Here is a 16897-nt window from a genome sequence, read left to right as displayed (position 1 = left end):
CAGTTGGAAATAACATGGAAGCCAATGGCACAAGAGAAGCTCGTGTGAGCATTTTGCTATGGAAGATGACAATGAGCAAACCAACGTACTACAAGGCATAGTTTCCAGGAAGTGTGGGTTGCAGTAACTATGCTACTCATAGTTTCTTGAAAGGTGTCACAGAGTGACAGAACTAATGCTGCTTGCCAGAGTACCTTGGTGGAAGGCGCCACATCAACTCTAGCAAAGAATGAATGAACCATATCACCAAAGCCCTCCAAGGCCTGCAAATACATTATCTCCTGCTACAATGAAAACATTTATGTGCTTCTTTACGTTATTTATTTTAGCACAGATTATTGGAGCAACACTTTTTGGTTTATATCTCTTCATGAAGATAGACAAGGTAAGACTAAGAAACCTGGTATTTTTCACATGTGCTATTATAGCTATAGTGAGATGCTGTCTGACAAAGGAAAGTATCTTATCAAATTTATACAATTTAATACATAAACAGGTAATTACACTTCACACAATAGGAAACTATACAGACACAAGGCATGTAATACGATGAGCTAATATGACATCTTAAGTACAGCAGACCTAATTTAATCATTCTGCCTACAAAAATAGAGTTCTGTTTATTATTTTCATGTGGAATTACATAAAAATGTAACAATATATTCTTACAAAGTATAGGACTATCATCTAGCTTTTTCATTGACCCAGTTGCAAAGTGCAGTACAATAGTTCTATGAATTCAACTCTTAAAAATGCAAAGAATATAAGGATTAGGACAATTATAATATTTTGAATTACATTTCTATCTAGAAATGCTGCCGGATTTGTCCAGGTCTTTATTATTTTAATTGATTGGTACTTTTTTTAATTTTAATTATCCACACAAAGGTAGAGGAGGAGATGAGCTTACACGACGATTACTTGTTCCTGAGAAGAATCCAAAAATGTACAAACGGAGAGGATGTAGACAAAACCTTACTGAACTGCAAGGAGGTTGTAACCAAGTTCCACAAGCTAATAAATGAGGTAAACAACAATTTTGTACACATACACTGTGGGATTCTGTCAATAGTGTAATTTATTCACATTTCTACCTTTAGGTAAAGATATAGATGAGCCCAGATGTTTTAGATAAATTTTGATATGGTATAGTCCAGTCCTACTGTAGCTGTCAGGAAACAATAAATTGCACTTTCTTTATAAGAGAAAGATTCTCAAATTAATAATTAATTCCATCAGAATGGGTACTAAAAGGCATTCTTTTTCTCCTAAAAGGAGGATTTAAAAGTAGAAATCTGGTGTAGGCTATTCTGCTATAAATGTACTTTACAACGATTTAAAAATACACAAAAACTGTATTGCAGATATTTATTTGTAAGGCACATTAGTGCACATGCAGGACCCAATTTTAATTATCTTGTTATGGAAAAATAGTGAAGTGGTGATCTTACAAAATGAAATAACAGGACAAGAGAGAAGCTAATCCATCTTGGAGAAGAAATATAACATTGAGAAGAGTTTTGTAAAGGCTGGTGGAACAGAAGCCATAGAACATGCGATCATGGCATGAAGGGAAGGCTCAAAAGTAACACAAGGAAGTGAGTCTTCATGGGAAAAGGTAGTACGTCCTTGGAATTGCCTCTCAATGAAGGTGGCACAGGCAAAAATGATGCTAGAATTGAAGAAAGCCTGGGATACATGTAGAGGACTTTTACGGGTGAGAAAGGAATAAGAAAGTTAGAGGTAAAGTAGAACTTTCAGTGTTACAGTAGAAATGGCAAATTGGCAAACCAGATGGACCTTCTGATTGCCTTCATATTATATGTCTATGGTAGATTATTTTATTAATAAAGGGAATAAAATATTAATTCACCACAGCTCAATGAGTAAATGTTATCTACATATGCAGTCTGTGGGTAACATTAGAGACAGGGAATACAAGATCCAGTTCTAGTTTTAAAATAGATTCATTCTCTATGCGGTGAATTGATATGGAAATGCATGTACACAGAACAATTCTAATTACTTTTACAATTATCTGTGGGGAAAATGGGTAGGTTAAGGTAACTGAGTTGTACTTTTAAAATATTCACAGTTTACCTACATGTAAAAAAGCTTCTTTAACCTTATCTGGCCATTCTTATGAACTATTTTGCTGTGAGTAGGGAAGTCAACCATGCTTTTTTCTCTAGATCAGATATGAGTGTTGTCAGAGACGATAGAAACGCCATTAGAATACTGTTACATATTGCTGATGAAAGTTATAATATATTGGTGAATAAAACGGAAAATGTCATAATGCCTCTGCATTGCTCCATGGTGAGATTGCACCTTGAGTACTGTGTACAGTTCTGGTCACCGCATCTCAAAAAAGATATAGTTGCACCAAGAAGGTACAGAGAAAGGCGACCACAATGGCTAAAGAGGTTAGGGCTGTTCAAGTTGGAGAAGAGACGGCTGAGAGGGGATAAGATAGAGGTCTTTAAAATCGTGAGAGGTCTTGAACGAGTAGATGTGAATCGGTTATTTACACTTTTGGATAATAGAAGGACTAGGGGGCAATCCATGAAATTAGCAAGTAAGGGAAAGAGCACTGTCATTGGCTGGCCCCATGCTATGGAACACCATGCCACTCAAATTAAGGCTGCAGAGAAACTTAAAAATTTTCAAAACTAATCTGAAAACCTGGCTTTTTAAACAAGCTTTTTATAAAGAGAAGGAGAAAAACAGTTGATTGATAAGGACGCACCAAACTTGAAATTGTTAATTGTAACATACAAAAGCATAGTAATGTTAAACACAAGCCGCTTAATATGTTCCTAACATACAAGCTTAAATTACACACATAGTTATTATATTAAATTGTTACCGAACTGTGATAGCACATGATTAAGTTGTAATCTATACCACTCATTCTTTCATTATCGTGCCTTACTGTAAACTGTTGTGATGGTTAACTAAAAACGACGGTAAAGAAGAGTTTTTAAATAAATAAATAAATAAACATTTAAGACTAGTCAGAGAAAATTCTTTTTCGCTCAACGCACAACTAAGCTCTGGAATTTGTTGCCAGAGGATGTGATTAGTGCAGTTAGTGTAGCTGGGTTTAAAAAAGGTTTGGATAAGTTCTTGGAGGAGAAGTCCATTAACTGCTATTAATCAAGTTGACTTAGGGAATGGCTTCTGCTATTACCGGCACCAGTAACATGGGATCTTCTTAGTGTTTGGGTAATTGCCAGTTTCTTGTAGTCTGATTTGGTCACTGTTGGAAACAGGATGCTGGGCTTGTTGGACCCTTGGTCTGACCCAGCATGGCAATTTCTTCTGTTCTTATGCTCGTATATGCTGGATAACATCAGAACATACATGTGACAGGTGTGTGTGTGCTTAACACAGCATATATCCTAGTGGTTAGAGCAGCAGGCTACCCACTAGCGAGCCCACGGTTCAAATCCCTCTCCTCCTCCTATTCTGACTGTATGGGAAAAATGCTTATTAAATGAGGCCCTTAGATTGTAAGCCCTGTGGGAATAAAGAAGTACTTTAATGTAATCTGCTTTGAAGTGCAGAAAATCAAATAAACATACTTGTTCTGATCAAATGAATGAGAGATACTGTGATCTACCCTGCTGGCTAAGTAATCCAGCCATTCACTCCCATGATTTACAGGATTAATAGAAAAACAGAGTAATTCACTGTTGAGGATCAAAATTAAATGTGATCACTAGGACATTTCCAATATAGAACCTCACTTTTTTTTTTCTGAACTAACAAATGCAAGTTTTAATAAGTACAATGTTGCCACCTCTGCCTTGCAGCTGGAAGTCCCACTGCTGCCTGGCCATTGCTGCCACTACCCTGCGGCAGAAAATCACCCCAGCACCCTCCTTGCAGCCTTGTGTCACTGCCGAGCTATGCCACAGCTTCTATGTGGCTGAAAGAGTCCTTGGACCCCGCATGAGCCTGACCACCAACTCCTACGGCAGCAAGGACTCACCAACACTGCTACTTCTTCATGCGGTCAGGAGCACTACTGACACTGCCTTCCTTGTGGCCCAGGTCACCAAATTCTCTCTCTGCTGCTGGTATCCTCTAGGTGCATGCGCGCGCCTCTGCCTACAATTTAAAGGGTCTACAGCGGGAAAAGCTCTGTAGTCCTTCCTGTTGATGTCATCCAGCCAGCCCTATAAAATGGCTCTTCTATCAGTTCCTTGGTGCCTTTGCAATGGTTTGTTAGCAACTATATAGAAACAGAAATGTCGGCAGAAAAAAACCTAATGTCTATCTAGTCTGCTCAGCAAGCTTTAGGTAGTATCTGTCGCGCTGTGCAGGTTACCCCCATGCTTATCAATTTCCCAAACCATAAAAGTCAGGGCCCTCATTGGTTACTGTCTGAATTTAATTCCCTTTTACTCCCTGCCATTGAAGCAGAGAGTAAATGTTGAAGTTGCACCAAAAGTATCAGGCTATTGGTTAAGGGTAGTAACTGCTGCACCAGTAAGTTACCCCCCATGCTTATTTGTTTCCCCAGACTATAAAAATCGGGGCTTTCATTGGTTGCTGTCTAAATCCCATTCCCCTTTTTCTCTGCCATTGTAGCAGAGAGCAATGATGGAATTACATTATCAGTATGTAGGCTTATTGGTTAAGGGTAGTAACTACTGCAATAGCAAGTTACCCCCATGCACTCTTTTCTTCATTTCCATTCTCTAGTTTTTAGGGGTCCACAGTGTTTATCCCATGCCCCTTTGAACTCTTTCACTGTTTTCATCTTCACCTCCTCTGGAAGGACATGCAAGGCATCCATCACCATCTCTGTGAAGAAATATTTCCTGATGTTGGTTCTGCGTCGGCCTCCCTGGTTTCATTTTGTGACCCCTAGTTCTACTGATTTCTTTCCAACGGAAAATGTTTCACGATTGTGCATCATTAAAACCTTTCAGGTCTGTATCATATCTCCCCTGCACCTCCTCTCTTCCAGGGTATACATATTAAAATCCTTCAGCCTCTCTGTTAGGTCTTCTGATACAGACCCCACACCATTTTGGTTGCTCTTCTCTGGACCTCCATCCTGACTCTATCCCTCTTCAGATACGGACTCCAGAACTGAATACAGTATTCCAAATGAGGACGCACCAAGGACCTGTACAAGGGGGTTATCACCTCCTTTTTCTTACTGGTAATTCCTCTCTCTGTGCAGCCCAGCATTCTTCTGGCTTTAGCTTTTGTCTTGTCACATTGTTTCATCATCTTCAGATCTCCAGGCACTATCACCCCAAGATCTCTCTCTTGGTCCATGCATACCAATCTTAAATCCCCCATCACATACGATTCTTTTGGAGTTGTATGTGATGGGGGAGGTCTTCCTGTTCCATGTTCTTTGTTTCTTTTTCCTGGTCTCTCATTGGTTCCTGGTTCCTGTCTTCAGTGTCTTCATTCCTGAATCCAAGTCTTCGTCTTGTTCTGGAATCCATGTCTTCATTCCTGGTTCATAACTTTCTGGAGTCCTGTTCCTGATCCGTGTCCTGTCCAGAGTCTTCATTTCTGGTTCAAGCCTTCGGAAGTCCTGCCTTGTTTTTAAAGCCTGAATCTGAATCCAAGTTAAAGTCTGAGTCTAAGTCTGAGTTCCTGAATCCTGTCCCTGGTCTTCAGAGTCTTGTTCCAGCTTCTGCCTTTTTCCTGAGTCCGGTGCTTGCACCACTATTGTCATTGTCTGTGACCAGCCTTTGGGTTGTGTAGGGCACGCAGCAGTGCAGGGGCCCTCCCAAAGTTTTGTCTAGTTCCAAGTATTCAGTGCCTTTGTCTCATCCAAGTCTTCAGAGCCTTTGTCACGTCCTCATCTCCAGAGTCATCTTCCATCATCGCCTTCATCTGTCTTGACGCTCAAGTCGTTCCCAAGCAACAAGTCCAAAAGGGCTTTTGAGCGGCCGGAGGGCTACCCTAGAGACAAGCATTGTATTGCTGGGACTCCCATCCTGTGCATGCAAGTTCAGCAAGGCCTTCAAGTTTTCAGAGTTCAAGCCATGTTCCAAGTTCAAGAATGTTTCTGTTCCACCCAGCCTGTGGCCGGATGCGTTTGTGTGCCAGCATCGTGAACCGCAGCCAGCCTTAGGTTGTGCTGTGGCACAAGGGCTCACGCTCTCAAGCATTCGTCCACACTCGCAACATACAATTAAGACAAGGGGGAAAAAAGTTATTGGGGAGGAACAGAAAGAAGTAGGATGGCCTCAGACTTTAGTGTGACCAAGTTGGAGAATACAAGTGGCCTAAAACAAAGAATGAAACAAAAAACAATTCAATATAGAACTTAAAGGGGGAAAAATAAATTAGAGAAATCTTCTTCCAAGGGGGAAGCACAACATTCTAGCAACTGTTTTCTGTTATTTCTCCAGATGGCCCTACGTATTTAGATGAAAAAAATGCCTTCTGAGGTATACATAGACCTAATGGATGGAGATAGAAAGGTCTCAATCTGTTGTTATGGAAGTGCAGAACACTGTATTCTCAGTTCTTCTATATGCCTAAAGTAATTCAGGTGGGGGGGAATATTGTCCTAATAATTTGGCTCATTCTAACATTTCTTGAACAATTTCGAAATACTATTAAAATCTCCTGCATCTTCAGAAATTAAGTTCTCAGTCTGCAAATGAAGGGCAAGCAATAAGAATCATACATAAGTGGGACATTGCATGAAAAAAAAATTTGATAGACCAGGTTTCATAGAAATTTGACTCCCCCACCCTTAAAAATGCTGTAAATATGGTGCAAGTGTTTAGTACTAATGAGAAGTAATTGATACTGCACTCTAACATACACTTTTTATCCTTTATTTAGGCCACAAAAGAAGTTACAGTAAGTGCAAACTACGAAAAGCTAACTGGTAGGTACATTTATCGATACTTTGCTATGTTTCTCATACATGGTGAATGAATCACTCTGAATCAGGAGTTAAACAGTTGAGCAGCATGGTTCTGGAAGCCTTCTAAGAGTTGACAGGAATGGATTCAGGAACTCAGAATGGAGGTTCTGTTTCGCTTGTGCTAAATTCCATTATGGGGTGTGGACACTATTCAGAAGATGAGTTGTTGCAGCATAGGAAGTAGGAAAATAACAGCTGTGGATGGAGTTGTTTTGGAACACCAGGATCCAGCCAGTATCTTCCTGTCCTGGGCATACCCATCCTGATTACCCAAACCACAAGAAAGTTGTGGTTTGGGTAACTCTCCTTAATGAGTCCCAGCATTCCGATAGCCATGGCAGATAGTCTTTCATGCTTCATTACCCTACTAGTGCTGTGTTTTGGGGTTTTTTTAAGCATTTTTATGAGTGCTTATTATGTGTGCTGCACAGATCAATATGTTTGGATGTTGTGGGTTATAATTTGAACAAATAAATAAATGAGCACATTTGAATCTGCCAGCTAATTACATATTCTACAGCCATTCCTTCATGAAAAGGTATCAGAGATAGATTTAAAAGGTTGGATTAAGTTTAGTTGGGTCTGTAATGCTGGTGACTTTTAGGGTTTTCAGGGGTGGGTTTGGGGATTTGGACCATCACAGTTTTTAAGTAGTGGATTGGGCTGCTAATAGAGTGCCCCTGGCCTGGTAATTGTCTTTCTCTTGCTCTGTATGTCTGACTTGATTAGATTGTAAACTCTGCTGAGCAATGACTGTCTTTGTGTGCTTTTGTACAGTGCTGCATGCATGGAACAGTGCTATAGAAGTCATAAGTAGTAGTAGCAGTGGGATCTTTGGCTTGGGATCAGCTCATTAGAAACATTAAAGGGTGTATATTACTTATATTCTTTTTAATGTCTTCTTAAAAATCCTGGTTCAGTATTTGTGGTATAGTACTCATTCACATTATTTAATTTTAGCAAACAAGGAACATCCTATTGCAGCTCATCTGGTGGGACAAAATTCCAGTCAATCAACAGCAGGTAAGAAACTTAGGGCCAGGTATTCGTACCTACACGCGGGCGTAGATTTGTGCGCACAACCCGGCACGCACAAATCTATGCCTGATTTTATAACATGCGCACGCAGTCGTGCGCATGTTATAAAATCAGGGGTCAGCCCGTGCAAGGGGGCGCACAATTGTACACCTTGCGTGCACCAAACCCTAGGGGAGCCCCGATGGCTTTCCCCGTTCCCTCCGAGGCCGCTCTGAAATCGGAGCGGCCTCGGAGGGAACTTTTCCTTCCGCAGCCCCCCAGCCCTACCTAAATCCCCCACCACCACCTTTATTTTTTTATTTACGCCTGCCTCTGGGCAAACGTAGGTTGCGCGTGCTGGCACGCGATCCCCGGGCCCAGCAGCAGTGGAGAGGCTTCTGGCCCCACCCACGTCCCACCCATTTTTTCAAGCCCTAGGACTTAGCCCTAGGACTTACTTGCCCAGGACAGGCTTGCGTACATCGCCGGGCCTATGCAAAATAGGCTCGGCGCGCGCAGGAGCAGGTTTTCAGGGTTACGCGTGAAATATACACGCGTAACCCTTTTAAAATCTGCCCCTTAGGGTTTGTTTTGTTCACAGATGCAGACTGGCCCTTGATGTGAAATCAAACTACACCGAGTCGATAGTCATCACTGATTTATCAGCTGCTATTATTTTTTATGACATTATACTGAACTATGACAAGTACATAAAGCACTGAAAGTGTTCACTTTTTCTGGATATCTGATTGTTCACAATGCTCTAGCAATGTCCTGATTTACAAATGGATCCCCATTCCAGGTAAAAATTAAAAATCAGAATATTATACATTATTTTTTACAATAGCATTAATGTCCTTAAATTAGTTTATGTAATATACTAAAAGAAGGCATAGGATGATTTGTATGAAATCTATCTTGCATCCAAATTTCTAGAGCCTGTGACAACTGTGCAAGCCATGGTCGCTAGTGCCCCAATGTGACTTAGTGAATCTGAGCTGGTTTGACCTAATTGCCAAAACCAGATGGAAAGTATGATCAGGAAAACTCAGATTTTTAGCTCCATTCTGGAAAATAAGATCTGAGCCAAGTTTTCCATGCTGAGTCAACATGCAACTGAATAATCAGTGCTGTGCACCACCATATCTGAAAGTTGTGACTGTTTCTTTCAGGTCTTTTACAAAAAATGCACACTTCTGGTTTCTTGCCTTCCCAATTAGTTATAACATCATGTTTATTAAAAATAATTGTAAAACAAAACATTGAAAGTGCCAGTCCTCAGAAAAGGAAAAAAAACATAGGATATTTCCAAAAATCAACATAAACAAATCAAGATTGCATCAACTGCTCAATAAGTTATTGGCTTATGGTATAGTATTTTACTTCAGTATGTATATGACAAGATGCATTTGTATATTGAAAAGTCTGCATATCAGGGACAATTTCTTAAAGCAAATGTCCTGATCGCTCTTTTCAGAATTATGAAACAAAGAGCATCAACAGCTCTTCCCCCGCCCCTTTTTTTTAGCAGAAAAATTGGTTTAAAACAAAATCTCCAAATTCAATATTTTTTAAAAACAATCCAGAATATATGCACCACAAAAGAAATCACATTGCCTTTTCTGTTTGTTCAACTCTTGTTTGATATTATGGAATGACATGTTTGTTTTCAAAGATATGGTATAAATCTCTTGACGTGTAAATGCAGGAAGAAAGATGAACCATACAGTTTTATTCGACTAGCTTTCAAGAGTTATGCTGTCTTCACCAAGTCATTGCAAAATGAGATAAGGAAAATGGTATACAAGTAAATTGTAGATTAGATTACAATTTCGGTGTTTATTTTCAAAATTGTGAAAAGATGTCATGGAAAGGATAGTGGGAAGGCTTCTGCCTATGTATTTAGCAAAGAATGATAAAGGAGAAGAACGCAAACAAACAGGAGAGTGTTTGCTGGGATAGAGAGATTGTGGGCCTAACTTACTAAAGTTGTTTTCCATTTTGTCTGGTAATGAGTGAGGAAACCCTTCTCTATTAACTCTCTTTGCATTTGTTTCAGTGTTTGATCATTTCCATTTTAAATGTATTTTATTCCTGAGTAGTTCTGGTTTCCTTTTAGTATCCTGATCATTAGGGATGTGAATCGTTTTTTGACAATTTAAAACAATCGTCAGATATATTTTAAATCGTCAAAAATCGTTAGAGCCGCGATACAATAGCAATTTCCCCGATTTATCGTCAAAAAATCGTAAATCGGGGGAGGGGGAGGGCGGGAAAACCGACCCTTTAAAACAAATCCCCCCCCCCCAAATGTTTTAAATTACCTGGGGTCCAGTGGGGGGGTCCCGGCGCGATCTCCTGCTCTCGGGCCACGGCTGCGTTAATAGAAATGGCGCCGGTGGCCCTTTGCCCTTACCATGTGACAGGGCAAAGGTAGCGCCGGCGCCATTTTGGTTCCTGGCACCCGACGTCACTTCAAAATGGCGCCGGCGCTACCTTTGCCCTCACTATGTCATACGAGCGACGTCGGCCCGTATGACATAGTGAGGGCAAAGGTAGCGCCGGCACCATTTTGAATATTGGCAATACGGCCCAAGTGCAGGAGGTCGCTCCCGGACCCCTGCTGGACTTTTGGCAAGTCTTGTGGGGGTCAGGAGGCCCCCCCAAGCTGGCCAAAAGTCCCTGGGGGTCCAGCGGGGGTCCGGGAGCGATCTCCTGCACTCGTGACGTCGGGTGCCAGGAACCAAAATGGCGCCGGCGCTACCTTTGCCCTGTCACATGGTAAGGGCAAAGGGCCACCGGCGCCATTTCTATTAACGCAGCCGTGGCCCGAGAGCGGGAGATCGTGCCGGGACCCCCCCCCCCCCCCCACTGGACCCCAGGTAATTTAAAACATTTTGGGGGGGTTCGGGAGGGTGGGGGATTTGTTTTAAAGGGTCGGGTGGGTTTTAGGGTTGTTTTGGTGTGCCAGTTTTCCCGCCCTCCCCCAATAAAACGATTTTTTAACCAAAAAAACCATGACGATCAGATTTCCCTCCCCCCCTCAGCCAAAATCGATCGTTAAGACGATCGATCACACGATTCACATCCCTACTGATCATAAGCTCAGCAGGAATCTGGCAGGGGAAAATTTGCCCCCACAGGACTATCTCCTGGTTTTCTCAGTGGTAGGTTATCTTGTATTTGAGCAGATTTATTGTCTGACATGTGACCTATTTTACTAATGTGGCATCTCTCTTCAAATTTCCTTTCTCAAGCGATATATTCTACATTATTAGAAGAGCATGAATGGGATGCTTTTATTGTAAAGAAATATAGGCAGTGCCCCCAGTCTCCTTCATCAGATGTTTCAAGATTCTGTGGCAAAAGTTAATAAATTATGTGGCAGAATTTTCCAAAATTACATGACAAATTTGCATAATTTTGCATGTTTGCTTGTTAAAATTTTGATTCCTCTTTTATACTTACTTTATTTAAATAGTCATTTTCTGGCATTTCTCTGTTCTCTGTATTTGATTATTAGAAAAACAGGGATCTGGGAATGGGAAGAGAAGGGATCTCAGAAGTGGGAAAGGGAACAGAAGAGGTAAATGAAGACGTAGAGGGATAAGGGTTAGGGGGTCAGACCGAGGAGAGATGCGGGAATCAGGGGGGATATGGAAAGGGAATGAGAGGAAGGGAGGGATCAGGAATAGAGGAGGATGGAAAAGTTTGAAAAAAGGATAGGGGATGGGGTAGAAGAAAAGGAGGGAATATTAGATGGCAGAAGAGAGGGAGGACCAGTTCTGAGGGTGGAGGAGGAGGCAGAAGACATAAGATTTGCCTTACTGGGTCAGACCAAGGGTCCATCAAGCCCAGCATCCTGTTTCCAACAGTGGCCAATCCAAGTCACAAGTACCAGGCAGGATCCCAAGGGGTAGACAGATTCCAAGCTGCTTAATCCCCAGAATAAGCAGTGGATTTCTGCAACTCTCCCTTAATAAATATTAGTGGAATTTTTCTCTAGGAACTTGTCCAAAACATTTTTAAACACAGCTACACTAAACAGCTTTCACCACATCCTCCAGCAATGAATTCAGAGCTTAATTATGCATTGTAGAAAAAAATATTTTCTCTTTTTGGTTTTAACTGTATCACCTAGTAACTTCATTGTGTGTCCCCTGGTCTTTGTACTCTTTGAAAGAGTAAGCAACATTTACTCGTTCCACTCTACTCATTATTTTATAGACCTCTATCATATCTCCCCTCAGCTGTCTCTTCTGCAAGCTAAAGAGTCCTAACCTCTTTAGCCTTTCTTCTTAGGGAAATTGTTCCATCCCCTTTTATCATTTTGGTTGCCCTTTTCTATACCTTTCTAATTCTACTATATCTTTTTTGAGATGTGGTGACTAGAACTGGCCACAGTATTCAAGATGAGGTCACACCATAAAGTGATACAGAGGCATTATGATACTCTCTGTTTTATTCTCCATTCCTTTCCTAATAATCTCTAGCATTTTATTTGCTTTCTTGGCTGCTGCTGCTGCTGCTGCTGCACACTGAGCAGAAGATTTCAATGTATTATTAATGATGATGTCTAGATCATTTTTCTGATGTGGAACCTTGCATTGTGTATCTATAATTTGGGTTACTCTTCCCTAAGTGCATCACTTTGCACTTGTCCACATTTAATTTTAGTTGACATTTCCATGCCCAGTCTTCCAGTTTTTCAAGGTCCTCTTACAATTTCTCACAATCCTCTTCTGTTTTCACAACTTTGAATAATTTGGTATCCTCAGGAAATTTGATCATTTGAGGGACTTTGTCAAATGCTTTCTGGAAATCCAAATAAACTATATCAACTGGCTCACGTTTAACCACATGTTTATTTTCGCCCTCAAAAAAATGTAAAGATTGGTGAGGCAAGGCTTCCTAATGGGACAATTTGTTGAACTATGTTCAACAATTTTGTTTCAACAATTTTGTTCTTTATGATAGTTTCTACCATTTTGCCTGGCACAGATGTCAAAATCATTGTTCCGCCTTTTCCAGGATCACCTTTTGAGCCCTTTTTAAAAATTGGCTTTACATTGGCAACCCTACAGTCTTCAGGTACCATAGAAGATTTTTATGATAGTTTACAAATGACTAGCAGCAGGTCTGCAATTTCATTTTTCGATTTTTTTCAGCGCTCTGGGAGGATTACCATCTGGTCTACTCTTAATTTGTCAATTTGCCCTAGTACATTTTCCAGGTTCACTGAGATTTGTTTCAGGTGTGCAGAATAGAATAGTCACTTTTGAATATCATTTCTGGCATCTCTTACATCTTCCTCAGTGAAGACCAAAGTAAAGAATTAATTTAGTCTCTCTGCTATGGCTTTGTCATCCCTAAGTGCCCCTTTTACCCCTTGATCATCTAATAGTCCATAAGAACATGCCATACTGGGTCAGACCAAGGGTCCATCAAGCCCAGCATCCTGTCTCCAACAGTGGCCAATCCAGGCCATAAGAACCTGGCAAGTTCCCAAAAACTGAGCCTATCCCATGTTACTGTTGATAGTAATAGCAGTGGCTATTTTCTAAGTCAACTTAATTAATAGCAGGTAATGGACATCTCCTCCAAGAACTTATCCAATCCTTTTTTAAACCTAGCTACACTAACTGCACTAACCACATCCCCTGGAAACTTATTCCAGAGTTTGTGTGTTGAGTGAAAAAGAACTTTCTCGGATTAGTTTTAAATGTGCCACATGCTAACTTCATGGGGTGCCCCCTAGTCCTTCTATTATCCAAAAGAGTAAATAACTGATTCACATTTACCCATTCTAGACTTCTCAAGATTTTAAACACCTCTATCATATCTCCCCTCAGCCGTCTCTTCTCCAAGCTGAAAATTCCTAACCGCCATTTGACTCCTTCACAGGCTTTTACTTTGAATGTACCTGAAAAAGCTTTTATTATGAGTTCTTGCTTCCATGGCAAGCTTCTTTTCAAATTCTGTCTTTGCCTTCCTTATCAGTGTTTTGCATCTAACTTACCAGTGTTTATGTTGTTTCCTGTTTTCTTCATTAGGATCCCTTTTCCATTTCTTGAAACATGTTCCTTTAGCTATTATAGTCTCTCTCTCTCACCTCTTTTAACCATGCCAGTAGTTGTTTAGCTTTCCTTCCACCTTTTCTAATGCTCGGAATACATCTGGTCTGGGCTTCCAAGATGGTATTTTTAAACAACATCCATGCCTGATGTAAACTCAACCTTTGAAGCTGCTCCTTTCGATTTTTTATTATTTTCCCCATTTTATCATAGACACTTTGTTGAAAATTAAATGCTGTTGCAGTAGATTTCTTTTGACTTCCCTCCAGTTAAGTCAAATCTGATATGTTTTTTCCCAATATATATTGCCTTATTTCCATTTTGACTCTGTTCTTGTGTGTGGCTAGATTATTGTTTAGCCAATAGATGTTTTATTCTGCTGTTGCTTTTTGTCTGGTGTGGGAGCTGATTAACTAACTCCCCCCCCCCCCAAAAAAAAAAATTCCTCTCCATTAGATAGTGCTTTATTTCTGCTGCTGCTTATTTTGTCATACGTGTGTTGCTGGATTCTTACATTTCTTGTCTAGGAGGTATTATCAATGCTAGTATTTATTTTAATTCCCGCTGAGGTAGATCTTAAAAAAGTACGCGCGCGCGTACTTTTGTTCACGCAACCGGCGCAAACAAAAGTACGCCAGATTTTATAAGATACGCGCGTAGCTGCGCATATCTTATAAAATCCTGGGTCAGTGTGCTCAAGGCTGTGCAAAATCGGCAGCCTGCGCGCGCCGAGCCGCGCAGCCTGCCTTCGTTCCCTCCGAGGCCGCTCCGAAATCGGAGCGGCCTCGGAGGGAACTTTCCTTCCGTATCCCCCCACCTTCCCCTCCCTTCCCCTATCTAACCCACCCCCCAGACCTACCTAAATCCCCCCCTACCTTTGTTGTGCAAGTTACGCCTGCTTGAGGCAGGCGTAACTTGCGCGCGCCGCCTCGGCATCCCCGGCACAGGCTGCAGTGCCGGGGGACTCTGGACCCGCCCCGAACCGCCCCCTGACCCCGGACATACCCCTGAACACACCCCTGGCTTGCTGACACGCCCCCTCCCACCCCTTTTACGAAGCCCCGGGACTTACGCGCATCCCGGGGCTTTGCGCGCGCTGACGGCCTATGCAAAATAGGCGTGCCGGCACGCAGGGCTTTTAAAATCTACCCCTATGTGTTTTTAAGAGACATACAGGGCTGAATCTAGACTTGTGGGTGTGGTGTGGTGTGGTGTGGTGTGGTGTGTAACCAAATGCACAGCAAGGGGTATTGAACCAAGGACATAATAAAATCTAGGTAGTTCTACAGATGAAAAGAGAGTCTGTTTATTCCCTGTCACCCCTAGAGCTGGGGTGCTCAAACCAGTCCTAAGGGCTGCCCCCAGCTAGTCAGGTTTTCAGGATATCCCTAATGAATATGCATGCACTGATGAATTTGCATGCACTGGAGAAAGTACAGAGAAGAGCAACAAAAATGATAAAGAGGATGGAACAGCTTCCCTCTGAGGAAAGGCTAAAGAGGTTAGGGCTGTTCAGCTTGGAGAAGAGACGGCTGAGGGGAGATATGATAGAGGTCTTTAAAATCATGAGAAGTCTTGAAAGAGTAGATGTGAATCAATTATTTACACTTTTGGATAACAGAAGTACTAGGGGGCACTCCATGAAGTTACAAGTAGCACATTTAAGACTAATCGGAGAAAATTATTTTTCACTCAATGCACAATAAAGCTCTGGAATTTGTTGCCAGAGGATGTGGTTAATTTGTTGCCAGAGGATGTGGTTAGTGCAGTTACGGCCCCGAGCGCATCTTTAGCCCCGGTTTGGCCGCGAGTTTTCGACGCGCTATTTTTACCCCTTATACAGTAACGTCAAATGCGTGGCCAACCCCCCTACCCCCCCCCCGAAACTAATAGCGCCCGCACAATCAAATGCATGTTGATGGGCCTATTAGTTATTCCCACGCGATACAGAAAGTAAAATGTTGTTACGTCAGCCGACCACAGAGACCATGGCCAACTGAGCTTACCGCTTTCAGAGGCGGTCCGCTGCTCTCTGAGCCTCTGACGCTGGGCTTGGGGGTGTGCTCTTGGGCACCGAGGTCTGCGTCCACATTGGGGGGCCTCTTTCCACGGCTGGGAAGCCCCCGCCTCAGAAGCCCCACCCCCTCAACTTCCTTTAGGCACGGCAAGACCAAGTCCACTGTTAAAGAGGCCAGCGCGGGAAAACTCCGATCAACACCAGGAGGCTCCACCCCCTGGGAGGTATTTATACGCATAACTCACCAACCTCAGGTGAGTTAGCAAGGACTTGTTTTTGCAGCTCTGCCACTTCTTCGTTGCTAGAAGCTCTCTCTCTTTCTCTCTCTCTCTGCCCTTCGGGGTATCTCTAACCAGGGTACCCGCTCCTCGGGGGCCCCTTGCTTTCTTTTCAGGTGCCTTACTGGGATCAGATACTTGCTCCTCGAAGGCCTGCTCTCCCTGCATGGGTGCTTGTTACCATTTACTTTGCCTAGTGGAATCATCAACCTTACAGCTACCTGTTACGCTCGCCTCCTCCAGAGGGGAAGAGTTAGCAATCTGCTGTCGCTCACTCCACCAGGAGGGCGGAGTTGGCAAGCTGTTCTGCTGTTCTTCTGAAAGGGGAAGGAGTAGTGATATGACAAGACCTGCTCCTCCAGAGAGGAGGAGTTAGCTATCTGTAGATCTGTTAGCGAACTGCTGTTAGATGCTCCTGTAGGAAAGGAAATAGCAAGCTGTTATCAATCTGCTAAGGAGTATCAATCTGTTATGGATCAACTCTCCAAGGAAGAGGAGTTGGCAGTCTTGTATAATGATACTCTTCTGAGGAGAGGAGCTAACAATAGGTATATAGTACTTCGCTACTGAGATAGCAATCTATCATGCCCCC

General features: G+C 42.2%; 1 protein-coding gene across 1 annotated transcript in view; it reads left to right on the top strand.

Moving 5' to 3' along the window:
- The first annotated feature begins 200 nt into the window (after window positions 1-200).
- The window catches only part of CD40LG (CD40 ligand), a 33527-nt gene continuing 16830 nt past the window's right edge, over window positions 201-16897 (top strand). The window contains exons 1-4 of the mRNA XM_029607808.1: window positions 201-385; window positions 889-1026; window positions 6835-6880; window positions 7880-7942. Coding sequence (XP_029463668.1) covers window positions 230-385; window positions 889-1026; window positions 6835-6880; window positions 7880-7942 — 403 coding nt within the window. The 5' untranslated portion in view covers window positions 201-229. The remainder of the gene's footprint in view (window positions 386-888; window positions 1027-6834; window positions 6881-7879; window positions 7943-16897) is intronic.

Source organism: Rhinatrema bivittatum, chromosome 6 (assembly GCF_901001135.1).
Source record: "Rhinatrema bivittatum chromosome 6, aRhiBiv1.1, whole genome shotgun sequence".
Lineage (NCBI taxonomy): Eukaryota > Metazoa > Chordata > Amphibia > Gymnophiona > Rhinatrematidae > Rhinatrema > Rhinatrema bivittatum.
Note: the sequence above shows the minus strand (reverse complement) of the source record. Positions and strands in the feature narration are given on the sequence as shown.